Raw genomic sequence first — 21,077 nt, forward strand, 5'->3', positions numbered from 1 at the left:
AATACTCAACAAAATACTAGCCAATCGGATTCAACAGTACATTAAAAAGATTATTCACCACGACCAAGTGGGATTTATTCCAGGGCTGCAAGGTTGGTTCAACATCCGCAAATCAGTCAATGTGATACAACACATCAATAAAAGTAAGAACAAGAACCATATGATACTCTCAATAGATGCTGAAAAAGCATTTGACAAAGTACAACATCCCTTCCTGATCAAAACTCTTCAAAGTGTAGGGATAGAGGGCACATACCTCAATATCATCAAAGCCATCTATGAAAAACCCACCGCAAATATCATTCTCAATGGAGAAAAACTGAAAGCTTTTCCGCTAAGGTCAGGAACACGGCAGGGATGTCCATTATCACCACTGCTATTCAACATCGTACTAGAGGTCCTAGCCTCAGCAATCAGACAACAAAAGGAAATTAAAGGCATCCAAATCGGCAAAGAAGAAGTCAAATTATCACTCTTCGCAGATGATATGATACTATATGTGGAAAACCCAAAAGACTCCACTCCAAAACTGCTAGAACTTATACAGGAATTCAGTAAAGTGTCAGGATATAAAATCAATGCACAGAAATCAGTTGCATTTCTCTACACCAACAGCAAGACAGAAGAAAGAGATATTAAGGAGTCAATCCCATTTACAATTGCATCCAAAACCATAAGATACCTAGGAATAAACCTAACCAAAGAGACACAGAATCTATACTCAGAAAACTATAAAGTACTCATGAAAGAAATTGAGGAAGACACAAAGAAATGGAAAAATGTTCCATGCTCCTGGATTGGAAGAATAAATATTGTGAAAATGTCTATGCTACCTAAAGCAATCTACACATTTAATGCAATTCCTATCAAAGTACCATCCATCTTTTTCAAAGAAATGGAACAAATAATTCTAAAATTTATATGGAACCAGAAAAGACCTCGAATAGCCAAAGGGATATTGAAAAAGAAAGCCAACGTTGGTGGCATCACAATTCCGGACTTCAAGCTCTATTACAAAGCTGTCATCATCAAGACAGCATGGTACTGGCACAAAAACAGACACATAGATCAATGGAACAGAATAGAGAGCCCAGAAATAGACCCTCAACTCTATGGTCAACTAATCTTCGACAAAGCAGGAAAGAATGTCCAATGGAAAAAAGACAGCCTTTTCAATAAATGGTGCTGGGAAAATTGGACAGCCACATGCAGAAAAATGAAATTGGACCATTTCCTTACACCACACACAAAAATAGACTCAAAATGGATGAAGGACCTCAATGTACGAAAGGAATCCATCAAAATCCTTGAGGAGAACACGGGCAGCAACCTCTTCGACCTCTGCCGCAGCAACATCTTCCTAGGAACAACGCAAAAGGCAAGGGAAGCAAGGGAAAAAATGAACTACTGGGATTTCATCAAGATCAAAAGCTTTTGCACAGCAAAGGAAACAGTTAACAAAATCAAAAGACAACTGACAGAATGGGAGAAGATATTTGCAAACGACATATCAGATAAAGGACTAGTGTCCAGAATCTATAAAGAACTTAGCAAACTCAACACCCAAAGAACAAATAATCCAATCAAGAAATGGGCAGAAGACATGAACAGACATTTCTGCAAAGAAGACATCCAGATGGCCAACAGACACATGAAAAAGTGCTCCATATCACTTGGCATCAGGGAAATACAAATCAAAACCACAATGAGATATCACCTCACACCAGTCAGAATGGCTAAAATCAACAAGTCAGGAAATGACAGATGCTGGCGAGGATGCGGAGAAAGGGGAACCCTCCTACACTGTTGGTGGGAATGCAAGCTGGTGCAGCCACTCTGGAAAACAGCATGGAGGTTCCTCAAAATGTTGAAAATAGAACTGCCCTATGACCCAGCAATTGCACTATTGGGTATTTACCCTAAAGATACAAATGTAGTGATCCAAAGGGACACATGCACCCGAATGTTTATAGCAGCAATGTCCACAATAGCCAAACTATGGAAAGAACCTAGATGTCCATCAACAGATGAATGGATCAAGAAGATGTGGTATATATACACAATGGAATACTATGCAGCCATCAAAAGAAATGAAATCTTGCCATTTGCAACAACATGGATGGAACTAGAGCGTATCATGCTTAGCGAAATAAGTCAAGCAGAGAAAGACAACTATCATATGATCTCCCTGATATGAGGAAGTGGTGATGCAACATGGAGGCTTAAGTGGGTAGAAGAATAAATGAAACAAGATGGGATTGGGAGGGAGACAAACCATAAGTGACTCTTAATCTCACAAAACAAACTGAGGGTTGCCGGGGGGAGGGGGTTGGGGAGAAGGGGGTGGGATTATGGACATTGGGGAGGGTATGTGATTTGGTGAGTGCTGTGAAGTGTGTAAACCTGGTGATTCACAGACCTGGGGATAAAAATATATGTATATAAAAAATATATGTTTATAAAAAATAAAAAATAAAAAAAAAAAAAAAAAAAAAAAAAAAGATACCACACACCCTGCTTGAAAGCAGTCTGGTAAGCCATCCTGAGATCTTCAAAGCTCCTAACCTTAGTCTGATTTCTAGACTGTGCTGGGACTGAACACTGGAGAGCTTGGGCCCTCTGCCCAGAGCTGCCAGTCCACTTTGAAGGTGGCCCCTTTCCCATTTGAGTGGGCCCTCCTTCTTGGGCTCCTCCAACCCCCTGGTTCCTGAACATCTGGCTTTGATTGAAGATGCTCTAGAAGTTGTTTGAAGATATCCTCTGCCTTGAAACAAGGCATCATATTTCATGTTTACAACTTCAGAGCCATAAAATATAACCTTCAGCTGACACCACAGTCCTAAAATATTAATTTACACTTCCTCCTTCTCTGGTAATGGGCATTCTGCTCTACCATTAAGTCCTGTATATTCCAAGGTACAGGTGTGTGATGCCGAGCGTTGCCCTTCCAAGTTTATGACTTTATTTATGATCGACCTAAAGCTCCACCGAAATTTCTTCAATTAACTATAATTTGAGAGAACTACCCCTGGCCCCCTTGGATGTCTGTTAACTCTCCAGTGACTCACAAATTTCAGGCAGGGACGGGGGAACCATCCTACTCCTCGCTTCCTTACATTTCAGGCCATTGCCAGTGCCAAATCCTGGACGCCTGCAAATTTGGGGACACTTAGCTCTGGGCTTCTATCCATGTCCTCATTCCCCAGGCTACTCTGTCTCTGAGGCAGCAAAAATCCCCGTCGGCCCTGGGGGAGAAGCTGCCACCTGACAACTCAAGTGTGAGGCAGAAGCCAGGGTGTGAATTCCCCAAAGCCTCGATGTCTCCCCTTTTCCTTGTGCTGTATGGCTCAGGGACCCCGGGGGCTCCAGGGACCTGCTCAGCCTCATCAGTCACCTCTTCTGGGGGTTCAGGGTTCTGCTCCTTTATCCTTGGCTTGATCAAAGATGCCCTTTCTTGAAATTAAGAAATTGCAGTTGCCTGAGAGCATTGGTATTTCTGCTCTTCCCCAATGCCAGATGCCATCCATGGATATGGTCCCCCAAGGCATCCTTCTGGGGAGAAGAATACAGGTGGGACACGGTATTCAGTTATGTAACTCTGTTGAGCTTCGAGTACAGGCCAGGCATTGTGCTAAATGCTCTGCTGATACTTTTTTGTTTAATCCTGAAACTGCTTGAAGAGATAGGTATAATATCATCTATGTTTTACAGATAGGGAAACTGAGGCTCAATGGTTTTTATTTATTTTTAAAAGATCTTATTTATTTATTTATTTGTTTGTTTGTTTGTTTTGACAGAGAGATCATGTGCCAGGGCATAGGGCATATGCAGGCAGTGGGAGAAGTCTCCCCACTGAGTAGGGGGCCCTTATGTGGGACTCAACATCACGACCCTGGGATCACAACCTGAGCTGACGGGAGACGCTTAACCAACTGAGCTACCCAGGTACCCTGACTCGGTGTTTTTTTTGTTTTGTTTTGTTTTGTTTTTAAGATTTATTCATTCATTTATTTGACAGAGAGAGAGAGAGAGAGAGAGAACAAGCAGGCAGAACTGCAGGTAGCAGGAGAGGGAGAGGGAGAAGCAGTATCCCTGAGAGCAGGGAGCCCCAGTGGGGCTCAATCCTGGGAGCCTGGGATTATGACCTGAGCCAAAGGCAGATGCCCAACAACTGAGCCACCGAGGTGCCCCAATAACTCCGTGGTTTTTGAAACTTGCCCACAGTCACATGGCTACTAACTGCTAGAGTCAGTCTTGAACCCAGATCACTCTGACTCCGGAGCCATGCCGTTAAGCACCTACTTCTAATGCTGCACCAGACACGGGCTAGAGGAGCCCCTGGAAGCAACAGGCCCTGGAGAGGGGTTTTTCCGAGTATGAGAAGCTCCTCCTGCTCCTCCTCCCCTCTGTCTGAGGGGCCCGAGGTGGGGGCTTTGAGCTGCCTACAAAGCGCAGTCCAGCTCCTGTACTCGGGTGGAGGTGGGTGAGTCTTGGGTCAAGCTTTCCCTAAAGAACAGAAGCAGCTCCCACAGATGCTGGCTCCTCCCGCCCCACACTGAAGCGACATCTGCCCAGCAGAACCACCTTGGGCCCCTTCCCTGAGGCTTCTCTACTGGAGCTCCTGAGACAGTCTAGAGAGGAAAGTCCCGAGGGAACACAGGAGACTGGGCAGTGCCTGGCTTAGTGGACCCATCAGGGGATGCCCCTGGGAGAGGATCAAGCTCTCAGGCCCTGAGCCACCAAGCTGGAGCTCTGAAAGCAACCGTGTTACCACGAGTCTCCTGCCAGGTGTCACAGGCCACTGTCCTTGTCTGCAGCCAACAGTGGAGGTCAAGATCATGGCTGGTAGATGCATGGCCTTGGCTAGAATCCTGGGTCCACTGCCCTCAAGCCATGAGACCGCAGACAAGGTGCCTCACCTCTCCGCACCTCAGTTCCCTCATGTGCACCAGGGGAGAGCAAGCTCTGACCTCCTGGTGCTCCTATGGGGATTCGCTGAAGCTTGCAGGAGGCAGAGCAGGGCCTGGAGGACAGGTGGAGCTCCCTGAACACCAGCCTGCAGTGTGGTGGCAGTTCGAATCACAGCAGCTCACTCTCCCTGGGTCAGCGCTATGAATAAGGCCCTCTGCTGCACACGCAGTGTTGATCAACTTGAACCCTGCTTCCCCCTTGTGATACGCACTGTTGTTGGTATTATTTACAGGTGAGCAAACCAAGGCACAGAGAGGTGGAGTAACTAGCCCAAGGTCGCTCAGCTAGTGGGTAGGCATGGCAAAGCCAGGATTTGAATCCAGGTGACTGGACTCTAGAACACATTCTGGGCGGTTCTACTATAGTAACAGTGATGGCAAAGGTGATTGGAGAAGGACTGGTGACCCTAATGGGAGGAGAAGAACCCTGTGGTTAGGAACAGTATCTGGAAGCCATGGTACATTCCAGAATCACTCAAGGTCCACACTGGTTGGCATATTTGGTACTTTCTGCATGTCGTGTAGTGTGATCAGGATAAAGGGGCCCAGCGTGCAGTTCTCAGACCCTCTCTGCCACCCATGGTGCCAACACAGGGTCTCGTATCCCTCCCCCCATCTCTTCCTAGCTCAGAACTTCCCCAACCACAGAGTTAAAATCCACCCCCCCCCAGATGTCTCATGGGCATCTCAGACTTTATCTGGATGAAATGAGCTCTCTTGATCCCCCTCAGGGCACATGCTTCCAACTCCCTGTGCTAGTCATTCCCATCTCGAGTATCGACACTCCCAGCCTGCCAGCTCTCGAGCTTAGGAGTCAGCCTTGACCCTCTCTCTGTTCCATCCGCACTACATGCAATCCATCTCTCCCATGGTCACCTGTGGCCCAAAGGCAGAGTCTGCAGCCTGCTTGCCTATGGTAGCTGCCTCCTGACTGGTCCTCCTGGCTGCACCTCTTGCCGGCTCTAGTCCCTCTCATTCTAGCTCTCAGGGTGAACTTTGGAAAAAAATAAGTTCAGCTGCACCACACCTGTGTTTAAAATTCTTCCCTGGCTTTTTTCTGAACTTAGAACCACACCCCAACTTCTTGTTCTACTTCATCACCGCAACTCCTCTCCCCCAACTCCTTTCCCCCATTCTACTTTGCCACACAGGCCTGGTTTCTCTTTCTGCAACATGTCAAACTCTCTCCTGCCTCGGGGCCTTTGCACCTGCTGTTCCTTTTGCTGTGAATGCCCTTCCCAGGGTCTTCACATAGTAATTCAGGTATCATCTGCTCAGAGGGGACCGCTCTTGAGGGCTCCATCTCGAGTAGCCTTCTTATCATGATCCACTTCATTTTCCTCATAATCTGAAATTTGTGTATTTGATTTTTATCTGTGTTCTGCCTCCCAGCTGCTAAAATCAGATAAATACTCCATGATCTCATGGCGCCTGGTCTGACTTTTCACCATGAGAATTCTCTGTATCTAGAATAACAAATGTCCAACAAAAATCGGCCGTCGATAGATAAGGATTTAGTTACTAACTATCTAGCACGCGATAGGCCCTCATGAAGTTGCTGAATGCAGAGTGAACGAATGAGTAAGCCACTAAGCCCACAGCTAGTGTTCACCACATGAAAATGAGAGGAGGCTTAGCAGCACTCCAGTGACCTGCAACTCTGAGCTGGCACGGGATGGCTAGGGCTGACTTGGACCCTTCTGACTCCATGCTCTTTCCATAGCACACTGCCTCTGTCTCGTCTTCCCCAGATCCCTCTCCCTGGGGCTAGAAAATCGGGAATGCAGCTGGACAACTGCAGCCCAAGCTTCCGCAGACCAATGCTCCCTTCCCCAAGTGAGGGGACAGCCGGCAGTGTTTGGCTCGAACCTCAGAGGCCAAGCATTACTTGCTCTAGATGTTTTCTCTCCACCTGTCCCCCAGCCCCCAGCACATCCGAACCCCATTCCTTCCCCAGGAGGCCTTCTTTACTCCAGGGCCCATGCCCATCCCGATTCAGAGGCCATCTGCCGAAACCGACATGGTCTTCCTTCTTGTGATTCAAAGAGGTTCCACAAAGCTCAGAGCCTCCCAGGGACCTCTGCCTTTGACAAGGTGCCCAGAGGGACACAAAGCAAAGGGAGGTCACAGGCCCTGCCTCTTTCCCTTTGCCAGCTAGACCAAGCCTCAGAGGGCCAGCAGCCTTGGGATGGGCCTCCTTGGAGGTCAACCTTGCACCTGTTCTGTCCCCTAATATCCTTGTGGGTCCTCACTCCCCCTTAGTTTGGGCTATGTCCCTAGGCTGAGTCTACCCTTCAGCCAGGCATGTGGCATTTCTGGCCCTCCAGCCTGCTCCAGGAAGCCTTGGCCTCAGACTCTGCATCACTCAGCACTGCTGGGCAGGTGGGTTAACCCAAGCCAGCAATTTGCCTTTCAGGCTTGTATGCCTACATGGTTCTGGTGGTGAATTAGACCCATCTAGCCATCCGCTCATTCAGCAAATATTCACGGACCACTGCCCAGTGGATGAGGTTTATCCACTCACAGATGCCAGCCCTTGAGAGTTCTACACAAGAGGAATAAAGGCCAAAGGCTTTAATCCTTCCTGAGTACGAACAGTTAGCTCTGGCGTGACCACGACTCCTGGCATCGTGGAACGCCTGATGAACCAACCCCCTCAGCTCCTGTACGGCGTGGCCTCTCGAGGAGGTGCAGCTTGGAAAATCACTGGTGTTATTGAGGACACGTCTCAGACTGTTCTTGCAGCTTATGGTGAACTAGGAACCAGAAATGGACCTGAAGCCCACAGAATGGGGGAGGCGCTGTGGCTCAGAGAGTGGGAGAGCCATCTGTCCTCCCCCAGTCATGAGTGGAGACACATCTCAGCCCCCGAAGACACCAAGGAGCCTCCAGGACTTGAAGCCTTTCTGGAAGCCACACTTGACATCCTTGGCTGGCTTCCCTGGTGTGTTCCAGAAGAGGACCTTCTCTGGTGTAGCAAAATTAGAAGCTACTGAGAAAAGACTTAGAAAGATCAGCCTAGGTAGGACTCTTTCTGGAAGGGCCTTGTCCATGCTAAGGAATCCAAACTTGACCCCATCAGGAAGGAAGAGCCACTGGCTGCCTTCTAAGTAACAAGTGATTCTGTCATATCTGTGGCTTAGAAGGTCACTCCAGCAGTGGAGAATGGATTGGGTCATGTTGGGGCGGGGTGGGGGATCTGGGAGGGCTGTTTTGCAGTGGTACTGGTGAGATGGGATGTGAGGCAGTCCGGACTGTCCCTAGCCAGAGCCCCTGGGCAGGGGCAGAGGCTTGGAGGTGAGGACAGGTGCAGAGAGATGCAACAGGACATGGTGGCTGATGGTGTCAGGGACAAGGAGGGCGAGGGCTGTAAGATGCCACTGGGGTGTCTGGCTTGGTCCCCCTGGATGGTGACACTTCACTGAGCTGCGGAAGGCACACAGACAGCAGGTTTGGGAAGACAAAAAGAATTAGATTTTGGATGTGCCCCATTTGAGGCACACACCCGGGAAAGGTTTGGTAGAGTCTGATACCCATGGGGGCCTGCAACGTGGGATAGAGAGTAGGCTTAGAGACAGACACTGAAGAGTCATCTCCAAGTGACAATTAGAAGGCATGTAGTGGATGAGAAATCCCAAGAGATGCAAGATGTCCCGAGAGGTGAGGCCATGCTAGGACCTTTGGGATTAAAGAAAAGGCTGGGGAGAGGTGGGGAAGATCGCCATCATCTGAGAGGCCAAAAGAGGAAGGAGAGAGGACAGGGAAAGAGTTGTGCCCCAGAAAGGGCCCCCCCTTGCCCATGAACCACTGTTGGGGTGTGAGTGCTGGGGAAGCACCATCACCCCAGCCCACGCCACCCCCGCGGCCCTGGTCCCATACCCGGACATACAGGCTCGAGACTGGGGGGCCATGAGCCCACCCAACCAAAGAAGACCTCCAGGGGACAGCCTTCAGCACTCCTCTTTTACTGGTGGATTAATAAAAAAGGCACTTTCACAGCCAGCCAAGTTTCTTGTGAGGTGGCTCTGTTCAGTACAACACCACCCTGGGAAGGGACCCGTTAGCCTGGAAGGAGACAGCAAAGCCAAGAGGCAATGGGGCTCTTGTGCCTAAGCGGTCAGTGCAATTCCCCCTGCAGGGCCAAAGTCAAGAGGAGCCAAGTGAAGGAGGATGGAGAAAGAAGAGAGGGTGTGATGCACAGCCCCAGGGGAGCCTGAGCCTGCCAAGACAGAAGCCAAGGACAAGCTTCCAGAGAACAGAGCAGAAAGCTTTGGAGGTTCCTGATGACTCAGACTGTCATTCTAGGCCATTCGCATTGTTGAGCCACAAACTCCCTCTGTTGCCATCAACACCTTCAACAAAGAGCTGCCCTGCATGTGTGCAAACACCTTTGTTAGTGGGTTTTGCTTTTTGTTTTGTTTTATTTTTCCCCTGGGGACAGGGAGAGACTGAAGATCAATGGGCCAAGTTCCTGACCTCAGCTCAAAGAGTAGAACCCAAGGAGACGGGGCATGTGAGATCCAGGTTCAGAGAAGGCTCAAGCTGATGACATCAGAGAAGAGGATTTCTACCCTATCGGGGTGGGTGCTGATGTGGATTATATGGCGCAGGACAGGGAGTGGGGACAGCCCGGCTGCCTCTCACACTTGGGCTGCCACTATTTTTTAGTTCCATCTTGAAAGAGCATGGCATTTAGAGTGCTGTAAGAGCAAGGAAAAGGGTGGGTCTTGTTTCATAACTTAAATACTTGATTTCACATATTACCTGGTTTCATATTCTAGTATCACGTCCCAACTCTGACACCCTTCCCGGGAAGGTCAGAGTGTTTAGCTGGGATATCCTCTAGGCCGGGGGTGGGTAGGGATTCTCTAAGAGGAGTGAAGACAACAGTTTGAGGCCTTGTTTGGTCCACAGAGTCACACACCTGTGTGGAGGGGCCAAGGTCTCCCCTGATGGGGTTGGTCATTCCTGATAGCAAGCACGTAACAAGAGGCACACCCCAAGTTAGAAATGGGGCCTGAGAGGAGCCCTTAGGAAGGTAAGGAGGGAGACTCTCGTTTTCTTGGGTTCCACCAAGAAGGACCAACATGGTCAAGGAATAAACAAACATGGGGTCAGGTGGCGACTCACACCGACTGGTTGTGGCTTGTCTGTTGGGGAGGAATTCATAGCCGTGTCTGGGCTCAAGAAAGGGTGCTGGGATCAATTAATTATGTCTTCCACTGGCGTGGGAACAAGGGAAGGGACATATCTGCCAAGGATTTTCCACCCGGTGTGGATAGTACAAAGGGTGTACGCATATGGCAGGAAAGGGGAGCCCGTCTCCCCAAGCTAGTCTTTGGACAGTATTTACAGAAAAGCTGCCTCCAAGAGAAAGGCAAAACTTGAACCCAAGGAGAGCTGTGTGTTCCAATCATTTCTCAACTCCTTGAAACCATCCTCCCCCCCAACCCCCCTTCAGACCTATAGTGGAGTGTTCTGGGATTTGTACAATTTAAAGATGAGAGTTTCAAGAAGAAAAGAGTGGTCAGTAGTGCAAAAGGCTATTGAGAGGTCAAGAAATATAAGGGCCCAAACAATTCCCATCTGATTTGACAACATGATGCAGAATATTGGGGCCAAAGGCCGGTCTGCCGAGGAGTAAGTGGGAAGTTGGTGGGGGTGGGGGTGGGCAGAGACAAGGCTGGATGGAGCTCTCGAGATGCCAGGTGGCCTGGGGAAACACTAGAGTACAATGTCACAGTCTTTAAGAGGTGCCTTAAAAAATCTACATGCACAATAATCTCAACTATACACATATTCATAATATATGCATAATGCAGTATGGATTAGAAGATAGGAAGGAAATACACGAAAATCATGGTTAAAATGAGTAAATTTTGTTTCTTCTTTATTCTTTCTCTGAATTCTCTAAGATCATTTAAAAATGATCATGTGCTATTTTTGTCATCCGATTAGAGGCATGGGAAATTAACTTAGAAGTAAACTCAGTTATTACGGACTGGAGGGACAATAAGAAATAGGCTGGGAAGAGGGTCAGCCATCATCCTGCTTTGCCTGGGGCTGAGGGTGTTTCCAGGATGAGAGAATTTCAGAGCTAGAAATGGGAAAATCCCAGGAAAACCAGGATAAGTTGGTGACCTTAGCTGGGAGGCTCAGGCAGCGGGTTTTGGGGGTGGGAGGGCTGTTGGGGTAAAGAGGTTTTGAGCATATTTGGAGGCTGAGAGGAGGACTTCATGGAACAGGGAGAGAGGCTGAATTTATAGGAAATTTATAGGCGAGGGAAAAGCAGAATGACCAGGGTGCTTGAAAGGAAGGGAAGCAGCTGGGGAAGACACTTGCACACAGATATTCCGTAACAAGAAGAAACCATGTTTCTTCTAGGCAGGAGGGCAGATTGGTTAAAAATAAGTTTGCTGGGCTGCCTGGGTGGCTCAGTCATTAAGCATCCGCCTTTGGCTTAGGTCATGATCCCAGGGTCCTGGGATGGAGTCCCACATTGGGCACCCAGCTCAGCAGGAAGCCTGCTTCTCCCTCCCCTCTCCCCCTGGCATGTATTCCCTTTCCTGCCATCTCTCTGTCAAATAAATAAAATCTTAAAAAAATAATAATGAGTTTGTTGATGTGGGGGAAAGGGATTGAGGAGAGGAACACCTGAGGGCTAGAAAGTCAGAGAGGCAGAGAGGCCTCTGGAATAGCTGGGTACCCTAGGACTCTCGGTGATCTCCAGACATGCGTTCCCCATAGCAGGCACCCCCAAGGTGGCTGGAGTGGACGGTGTAGCTTCCCCTCCCCCGCAAAGACCAGGTCCCACTAGAAGCTCCAGCATTCCCAGTTACTGTCCACTCCTCAGACCCTCTCTGGCCGCCTACCTCTGCAGGAGGGCAGGGGGAAGTCCCACGTGGCGCTGTTCTCGGAGCCAGCGTGGCAGGTGAGCACGGCGTGGCCCTCCAGGAAGAAGCCGGTGTTGCAGCTGTAGCGGACCTTGTCCCCGAGGTTGAAGGTTGAGCCCTGCTGGATGCCGTTGGGCAGCCGCCCGGGGTTCCCACATGTGTGACTGGGGAGCACTGTGAGAGAGGGAGACACGTCACCCGTGAGCGAGGCTTCAGCCACAAAGCCCATTTCCATGCAGTGCCTGCCCAGACAAGTCACCTCCCCAGGTCTCATTTCCCGGGTAGGTGGGCAGGCCATCTCGAGGCTGCCTAGTCTCTGAGTACTCCTGGTGGCCCAGCATTAAGGAGGAGCTGCACTTGCAGTTTATGACCGGACATCCAGGTTTCCTGCCTTTTCTCCCGCGCAACCATGGATATGGCTTACGACAGTCCCATCACTCGAGATTCTCCAGGGAAAAATTACTTTAATCTCTTGGGTTTGGTTGCCCTGATTTCATAGTCCACATGCCTCACAACCAGGGAAGGGGTGCAGAGCATGGCGTGGTGCTCATTAAACCCAGCATCCCTCCTTTCATGTGTGTCTGTCCTGGCCGCTGGAAGGGCCCTTTGGCCCAGCAGGTTAGGGAGAGTTGAAGGGGCTGTTAGTGTTGGAACAGGCAGTGAAGTGGGAAGACAAGAACCTGAGTTCAGATCCAAATGACCCACTTTAAGGGGGAGCTGGGGATTACAACGTACAGGGTGTGACCCAAGCCAAGCCATCACGGCCAGCTACCAGTGGGCTCTCATTATCCCGAGGAAATTGGGGAGCGTACCAGCCAATCTCCAGGGAGGGTGGGAGCAGCTCCTCTGCCTGGGTCACTTGTTCAACCCAATCCTGCTCTCCCAACCCTCTGCCTATCTCCCCAGAGTTAGAACTGCCTGTGCCCTGAAGGTCAGACCTCTTTCCCATTCAAGATGTCCCCATAGGGCAGTGACAAGGGCTCACGGACATGTCCAGAGCACCATCCAAGTATACATCCATCACCTAGTGATGGCTCACTGAGGCATCACTGAGAGGCTATAGAGCAGGGTGGTGGGGAGTACAGACACAAGAACTTGGGTATGCATCTTGAACAGATGGCTTACTACCTCTGGGACCCCAAGCAAGTCCCTTAAGTCCCCTGTGCCCAGCCTCCTCGTTTGCAACACAGGGATCACAACAGTACTTTCCTCCCTCAACGGGTATTTGGGAAAATTAAATTAGCAAAGATATGCGAAGTGCTTAGGAGAGAGCCCAGCAGACACATAAATATGACACACGTGAATCCGAGCACACTTCATGAGAGATGTGCACAATTAAAGGTATGTTAAATGTTCTGATAGGATAGAGACCAGGCAGGGGACCAAACCCAGTCTAGGGCAGTCCGAGAGGGCTTCCTGGAAGAGGTGACATCTATGCTGAATCCTGAGAGATTAGTAAGAATTAGCCAGGCTAAAGAGTGTCCCAGGAAAAGGAAATATCATGCACAAGTGGCCTGAGGCCAGAGACAACCTAGGGGCTCAAGAAGCCTGAAATAAGAGGGCCATGGTGGCCAGGATGAGGAGTAAGGATGAAGAAGTGGAGGTGGCCACCCTGAATCCTAGAGGGTTTCCCGGGCCCTTGCCATACCCTCTTCCTGACCATGCTGCCGTCCGTCTTCCAGGACCCTCTCTACCAACACTGATGATCTTAGAACCCTCAGAAAGAAGGCTTTCCCCTCCCTTTTCTGACTCTCCCCATCCAGGAAGAGAAAGCATGGTGTAGGGAGAAGTGGCAGACTTTGGAATCACCTTGATCTGGTTCTGCAACCAGGCACTGTTCTCTGTCTTATTCTGTGGCCTTGACTCATGTGACCTCTCTAAGCCTTGATTTCCTCAACTGAGAAAGGAGAATACTACCTACTGTGGAGGGGGTTACTGACAATAAATGATGACACAGTGCCCCGCACATAGTAGGTGCTCATAAAATGGTTGCTGCACGATTCCACTAAGTCCTAGGACCCCCAAGGGCAGGGGCCTGATCTGGCCCATAGGTATATCCCGGGAGCCCTAACACAATGCCTGGCACTTGCATGGATTTAATTCTGTGTTCATTAATTAGTTGTTTGGGGAAGTTACTCATTCATGTAGGCCCACAATAAATATGTATGACATGAAGGAATTAATTCATGTAATACAATTAATTCCTTCATGTCATACACATTTATCGTGGGCCTACTATGCTGGGAATTAGCGAACTAGACAAGGAGGGTCCCAGCCCTCGAGAGGCTGAAGTTTTTGTGAGTTATCTTAAAGACTGAAGAGCTCTCTGTGCATATGCTCTATCTCTAAGGGTGTGATGACTCAGATGAAGGGATTAACTCTATCACCCTGCCCACTGGCCCAGCTTAGCATTTCCCGTGATCTCACACTGCTGGCCACCTTGGAACTTCCCATGATCCCATGCTGCTGGCTACCTTAGTGTTTCCCATGACCCCACACTACTGTCTACCTCAGAATTTCCCATGATCCCACACTACTGACCATCTTGGAATTTCCCATGATCCCACGCTGCTGGCTATCTTGGCATTTCCTATGGTCCCACACTATTGGCTTCCTTGACGTTTCCCATGAGCTCACACTGCTGGCTTGCAGAGGAGGCAGTGACTGTGATGTGGGTGTGTTTGTGAGTGTCGGGAGGTGGAGGGGCAGGTCAGGTGAACATTTGGAGAAGAAAGCAAACTAAGGTGAGGGGAGGGCGCAAACCAGGGGAAATGGGCTGAGAACTGGTGTAGAACTAACGTTTCATTTTCCGCAACGAGATGCAAAGACCCAATTTAATTAAATTACTAATGTCAAATTTTTAATGAACCTGCTTCTGCTTTGGGCTTTCTTCCTTCGAAATTAATGACTGGAACGTCACTATAAATAAAAGTCGATTCTTTTTAAAAAGTCACTCTCAAACACTCACTGCTCTTTACTTAATGAGCTGTTCATAATCAGGCCACTCTGACCTGGCCCCTCGGCTGGGACTTGGGTGTGATGAATGGAAGCTCAGTCCCAATGCCACATCCTTTTTTTAATCTTAAGCTCTGCTCCTAAGAGACCTCATAGTGGCCAGAGATGGAGGCAGATGTTGGGCTCAGAGAGGTGTGGATTCCAGATCTCAGCGCAACCACTAGCTGAGTGATCTTAAGCTAGAATTGTCGCCTCTGGCCTTCAATTCTTCATCTGAAAATAAGGATACTGTTTCTTCCCATGGTAGGTATTGTATTAGTTTCCTAAGGCTGTAATAATGTACCACAAACTGGGTGGCTTAAAACAACAACAACAACAGATACTTATTGTCTCATAATATACAGGTTTAGAAGTCCAAAATTAAGGTGTAAGCAGGAACGCATCCTTTTGAAACTTGAAAACTTTTCTTGTCTCTTCCTAGCTTTTGGTGGCTTTCTGGCAATCTTTAGCATTCCTTGGCTTGAAGGCACACCACTCCCATCCCCTATCTTCAAGTGGCATTATTTCTCTGTGTCTCTGTCTGTAAATTTCACCTTTTTATAGAAACACTAATCATTTTGGATTGGGATTAAGACACACGCTAATGGGCTCATCTGAACTTCATCATCAGCAAAGATCCTACTTCCAGTAAGGTCAGATTCACAGCTACTGGGGGTTACAACTTCAGTATATCTTTTTGGGGACACCGTTCAACCTGTAGTAGCACTATTGTGCACATTAAGTAAAATTAGCTCTATAATATCCACTCTTGAGTAACGGATAGGTTTTAGGGCCCGGGCTACAAATTAATTTTACTTAATCCTAAAAACAACCCAGTGGGATACCTGTTATCCTCATTTTACAGAGGAAAAAACTGAGGCACAGAGAGTTTTGGCAACTTCCTCCAGGCTACAGAGCTAGAAAGCGGCAGAGCTAGGTTGTGAATCCCAGTCTTTCTGGCTCCATTGTTCAGCACTCTTAATTGGACTGTGATACTGGATCCAACAGAGACAGCACACAGTAGGTGCTTAATCAACCGAGTTCCCTCCCTCCCTCCATCATTGTAGGTGCTGCGACAAGATGAAGGGTGATTATCTGATTGTCCAGATTTAATGGTTTGTATGTTTTTCCCCCACCAGTCTGATTTACTAACCTTGTAATTTTTTTTTAAATAATGTCAAGGGCAACATTTAAAGCGAGGGCTTTTGTAATGTGTCTGATGTGCAACTTGCTGGACAGAGGAGATCGGAGAGAAGCCACAAAGCAAGCCTTTTGAGGTGGGGCATTCTTTGATTTTTTTGATTTTGCCCGTGTGTTTTTTGGCACAGCTATTTTAGCTGTTCATGCTCGCCCATCTATAAAACTTCCCTTTGATTGCTTACAAAATGAAGAGTGGGATATTTACATCCAACGTACCTCAGAACAATATTATTAAAGCTGTGCCTGACATTGAACAATTCCATTGTAGATTAGCTGTGGGGAGTTTTGTCCCTTCTTCAAAGCCTGGTTCTTGCCAATCAACATAATATTCTCAGTGATTGTATGACAATGAATCTCCTCTGTGGTTGGAGTGCAGCAAAAGCTACATCGTGCCTTCTTTTATTTTTAATTTGAGACTTTAGTTCCCATATTATAATGAAGAGTCATTTATGCTCTCTGGACAAGCACCCTCCGTATGTTTTGATTTCTTATCTTCCATCAAGCAACTTGTTTCATCTCCATGGCCAGACGGTGGATACTAAGTGGCAATATGGCTGGGAAAAAGGATTCAGAGGGAAGGATTACATTTCCCACAACATGGAAAGAGGAGATGGTGTTTGGGGTGTGTGTGTGTGTGTGTGTGTGTGTGTGACACTGAGGGGTAGTGGGCATGGTCAGGAGAGGGAGGAATAAAAACCTCTCTCTTCCAAGTAACTACTCCGAGCAAGGTATTTCTGCATCACACACATGACCTTTAATTTTATAAAGTTATTCTTTATAACTCCCTTACTTTTAGCTGTTTGGCCTTGTAAACATAATTTATTGCACACTTACTATGTGCTAGCCCCAGTGCCAAGTGCTTTGTATATATTTCCATCCCCAAAGAATTGTCTCCACTTGCTGCCTCCACTTCCACTCCTCTCATCTGACATATTATATATTTGATGCATTTGCTATTCTTCATCTCACCCTGCTACAATGTAAGCTCCACAAAGACAGATTTTAGTCTATTTTGTTCACTTTCGTGTACCAATTCCTAGAACATTCTACCTCGTATATAACAATACTTTGATAAAAGCTGATCAAATGACTTAATGATCTTTTTTTTTTTAAGATTTTATTTATTTATTTGACAGAGATCACAAGTAGGCAGAGAGGCCAGCAGAGAGAGAGGGGGAAACAGGCTCCCTGCTGAGCAGAGAACCCAATGTGGGGCTTGAACCCAGAACCCTGGGATCATGACCTGAGCCGAAGGCAGAGGCTTTAACCCACTGAGCCACCCAGGTGCCCCTAAATGACTTAATGATCTTATTTAATCCTTTCAACAATCCATTGCCAGAGAGGCCATTATCCTCCCTTGTTGAGAGGAGCATACCTACCAGAGAGGCTGGGATATTTACTCAAGGCCAGATGGCTCCTTGAGGGGTAAGGCTGGGTTTCCAAGGCAATGCCGGGCTCCTGAACCCCTACTTTGCAGCTGCACTAGGTTCTGCTTGTACTTGAGCACCCCACCTTGAGTCACTCCACCATGGGGTAGGGTGTGTATCTTGAACTCTCCTCGTAGGGTCTTTACCCTCATTTCCCCTGGGGGATGTCCTGGGGTGTCCACCAGGCAAGTCAGCCCCTCACTTGGCCCCATACATTTCCTGCTGCCTGTCAGTCAATCAAATACAGGGGGCACCAGGGCCACTGATGGGGTACACTGTCCTCCCCCAATCCCGGTTCACAGGGCTCTGTCCTGTCACACCTCTTCCCAACCAGTGCCGCACATAAACTCCCTATGGTGAGTGTGCTTGCTTGGCTCAGGTTTGCAGTTTTTGCCACTTTCCACATCAGGGGCATGTGGGGAGTTCCACAAAGCTACTAATGCTTGTCCCACAACTTCCTGACTCAGAATGTCAGAGGCAGAGCCTGGGCTCGTCCAGGGGTCTGCAAAGCAGAGCTGGGATTGACAACCACTCACGGCAACCTATTTCGTGCCAGCTACCCCATTAACCCCTTGGGGTTATATCTCTGATCTGTGAACTGTTCAATTCCTGGGGCCTCTCTTGTGACTGAACTTTGACTTCCGGGGGCAGCAAGCCTGACCTCTCCCTTGGACTGGGCTGCGCTCCATAAATCACACTTGCCCTCACCTTGCATCTCCTTTGATAGTTTCCCTCGCCTCTCCCCTGGACTTCCACACCCCACTCTGATCTCCTTGATGCTGGTGTCGCCCCTTCGAGGCACTGTCCCCACGGATGACAGAGTGAACTTTCTAGAAGGGCTCATTTACCCCAGCCCTGCCTCGTTCACCCCATCAGGCATGCACATGCCCAAAGCAGCTTCCCTGCCATCCAGGCATAGTGGTCCTTGCAGGTCCCCTGCTCTTTTGCATGATTAACAAAAGAATAAATAATGATTTGAAAAATTAATAAACATAAATAAAAGGAAAGAAGAAGAAAATCTGGAGAGCTTTCTCATCGCTGTTAGGATAAATCAAAGTTTACACTCATGTAGCCGCATCCTTCCATGAGGTGACCCCGGCTGACAACTTCCATTTTACCTCCTGCTCCCCCAATCTCATCCCCTCCACTAGGGCTGTTCTAAACCACAGGATCCCCAAGCATGGCTTACTCTTCTCTCAAATGTTCCATCTGGAAAACTCCTGCTCATCCTTCAAAGCCACACTTCAATGTCACTTTCTCTGTGACACCTTCCTTGATGCTCTTTGTGTCTGGTAGAAACTGGAAGATCCCCGGAGAACACATTGGGATAGAAGGTCAATTCACGCATAATGTCATTGGTGATCGGCCCCCAGATTTCTAGAAGTGCCCACCCGTGAACTTCACAGTCTCCTTTCATTATTTCCTCATTGTGTGACCTCTCCACCCACATTTTACCTGATTGGAGCTTTGGGGTCCCACTTACAGAATAACTTTGGAATTCTAGCTGCATATCAATTCCTGCACTTGTCACACAACACTGCAACTCATTCAGCCGTCCATTTAGGACGCCCTGCTTTCCAAATGGAGCTAAGCCTACTTCTTTAGGTGTTTGTGTTCATCGCTGGACTCCCCTGAGGGGCAAAAATGACTTATTCTGTATTTATCTTGTGTTTCACTTAATGTCTGGCAGGAAGAGGGTGCCTGATTGGAATGCATTGAATGAATTTTATGTATGTACATATATATAATGTATATTATATAAATATAAAAATATGCATTATATATTAATATATATATATATATATATATATATATATATATATATATATGGCAATAAACTAGTGCAGGGTTGGCAAACTGTGTTGTATAAAGGACCAGATAGCAAATATTTGGGGCCTTGCCTTATGGTCTCTGTCTCAGTGATTCAACTTTTCCACTGTAGTGCAGAAGCATCCACAGACAACACATGTTCCAATAAAACTTTACTGAGAACACAGGCAGCCAGTCCACGAGCCACCGTCTGGCAGCCCTGAACTACAGTCGATTCAGTTAGGCACTTAGCTCAGGTGTACAGTATTCTTTGCTGGGCATCAAATGGGCAGGGGCTGGGAGAAAAGTGAGCCAGGCAAGCAGGAGTCCTGGACAGAGGCAACCAGCAGGAAGTAGGCCAAACACAGGCAGTAAGCCCTCCAAGGACTGCGAGAGAAGTCTCATTTCCTTTCCCCTTCAGTTTGACCCTGAAAACAGGGGCTGCTGTGCTGGCTGTGGGGAAGGGCTTGCCTATGTTCAAACTCCACTTCTTCCTGTTGGGATGGTACTTCTCTTAGTCCTCACGCTCCTCATTAGATTGGCATTCGTGAGTCCCGCTATGGGGAAAGGAGTCAGAGGGTCAGTTGTAATGACAGTAACTTAGCATTTGGATGTCTAATCTGAGCCAGACCTTCCACTCAGCACTTTATCTGGGCTCCTCTACTTCATTTTCCCCTTACAGGTACCATGGAGGTCTCCTTTTGGGGGTTAACTCGGACCCAGTGTCACACTGCTGGCTGCGATCAGGGCTGGGCTTAAAAATCAAGCCACTTGACCACAGTGCTGTCTCCTTCATCAGGTGGTAACCTTGATCTCTCCGGCTTCAAGGCTGTTTTCCCAGCATGGGGGCAGTGCTCTGTGTCCCTGCACTGTCCTTCTCTCTGCCAGACCTAGGGCAACCCCCACCCACACCCAGGCGGAGCCTCGTTGGCCCTATCTCCCCACCCTAACGATCTGGGGCTGTGTAGGCATCCACTCTCCCATGAGCAGCCACGGTGGGGCTGTCAGTATAGAATTTTCCTTGACACTTTGCAACCACAAGACTCCATGCACTGAAGCAGCACTGAAGAGGCAACATCCTAGGTCTCTGAATAGAGTTGCTGGTTAAAACAAAGGATGCCCAGTTAAATTCGAATTTCAGAGAAACACAAATAGGGGTTTTAGCATAAGTATATCCCATGCAACATCTGGGATATACTTACACCAAAAAAAAAAAAAAAATGTTATTTTAGATTCAAATGTAACAGGGCACCTTGTATATTAACTTGTCCATTCTAGCCCAGAGGGGAGTCACCTCTGTATCAATGACTTCAGCTTCTTCAGACACAAGGGATCTTTCTGGGAAAAAGAGGAAGAAGAAAAGGAGAGGTAGCCCTGCTTTTAGGAAACACAGCACTGAACAAAAAGAGCAGCTGTGGAGGGGGAAGTTCAGAGCCTTCCAGGGTGGGGCTTTCATGAGTTTAAGGATCCTCTGCAGGATTACAGGGGAGCAATGGGCTGAGCCACCCACTCCTTCCCCCAGCCAATCCCTAACAAAAGCTCCAGCCCCTGTTCTTATGCACCAGCATGTCCCTTTCCTGTTTTAAGAGCCAGTGGCAAGCCTCAGCCCTTCTGATGAGTAGCTTTAGGTTGGCACAAGGTCCTCCATGAGGCAGCCTCTGTTGACCTCTGCAGCCCCAGACCCTGCTTCTCCCCACTTAGCCTCCCGGCACCCCTCCCCCCCCCAAGTCGAGCACAGGGATTCTCCAGCTTGTCTGAACAGAGAATGCATGGAGAATCATTGA

The 21,077-nt window shown here is 48.2% G+C and overlaps 1 protein-coding gene across 1 annotated transcript in view; it reads right to left on the reverse strand.

Moving 5' to 3' along the window:
• CSMD2 (CUB and Sushi multiple domains 2) overlaps positions 1-21,077 on the reverse strand; it is a 616,179-nt gene that overhangs the window by 405,871 nt on the left and 189,231 nt on the right. Inside the window, exon 4 of the mRNA XM_059136925.1 lies at positions 11,843-12,037. Within this exon, the coding sequence (XP_058992908.1) occupies positions 11,843-12,037 (195 nt within the window). The remainder of the gene's footprint in view (positions 1-11,842; positions 12,038-21,077) is intronic.

Source organism: Mustela lutreola, chromosome 10 (assembly GCF_030435805.1).
Source record: "Mustela lutreola isolate mMusLut2 chromosome 10, mMusLut2.pri, whole genome shotgun sequence".
In the NCBI taxonomy this organism is placed as follows: Eukaryota; Metazoa; Chordata; class Mammalia; order Carnivora; family Mustelidae; genus Mustela; species Mustela lutreola.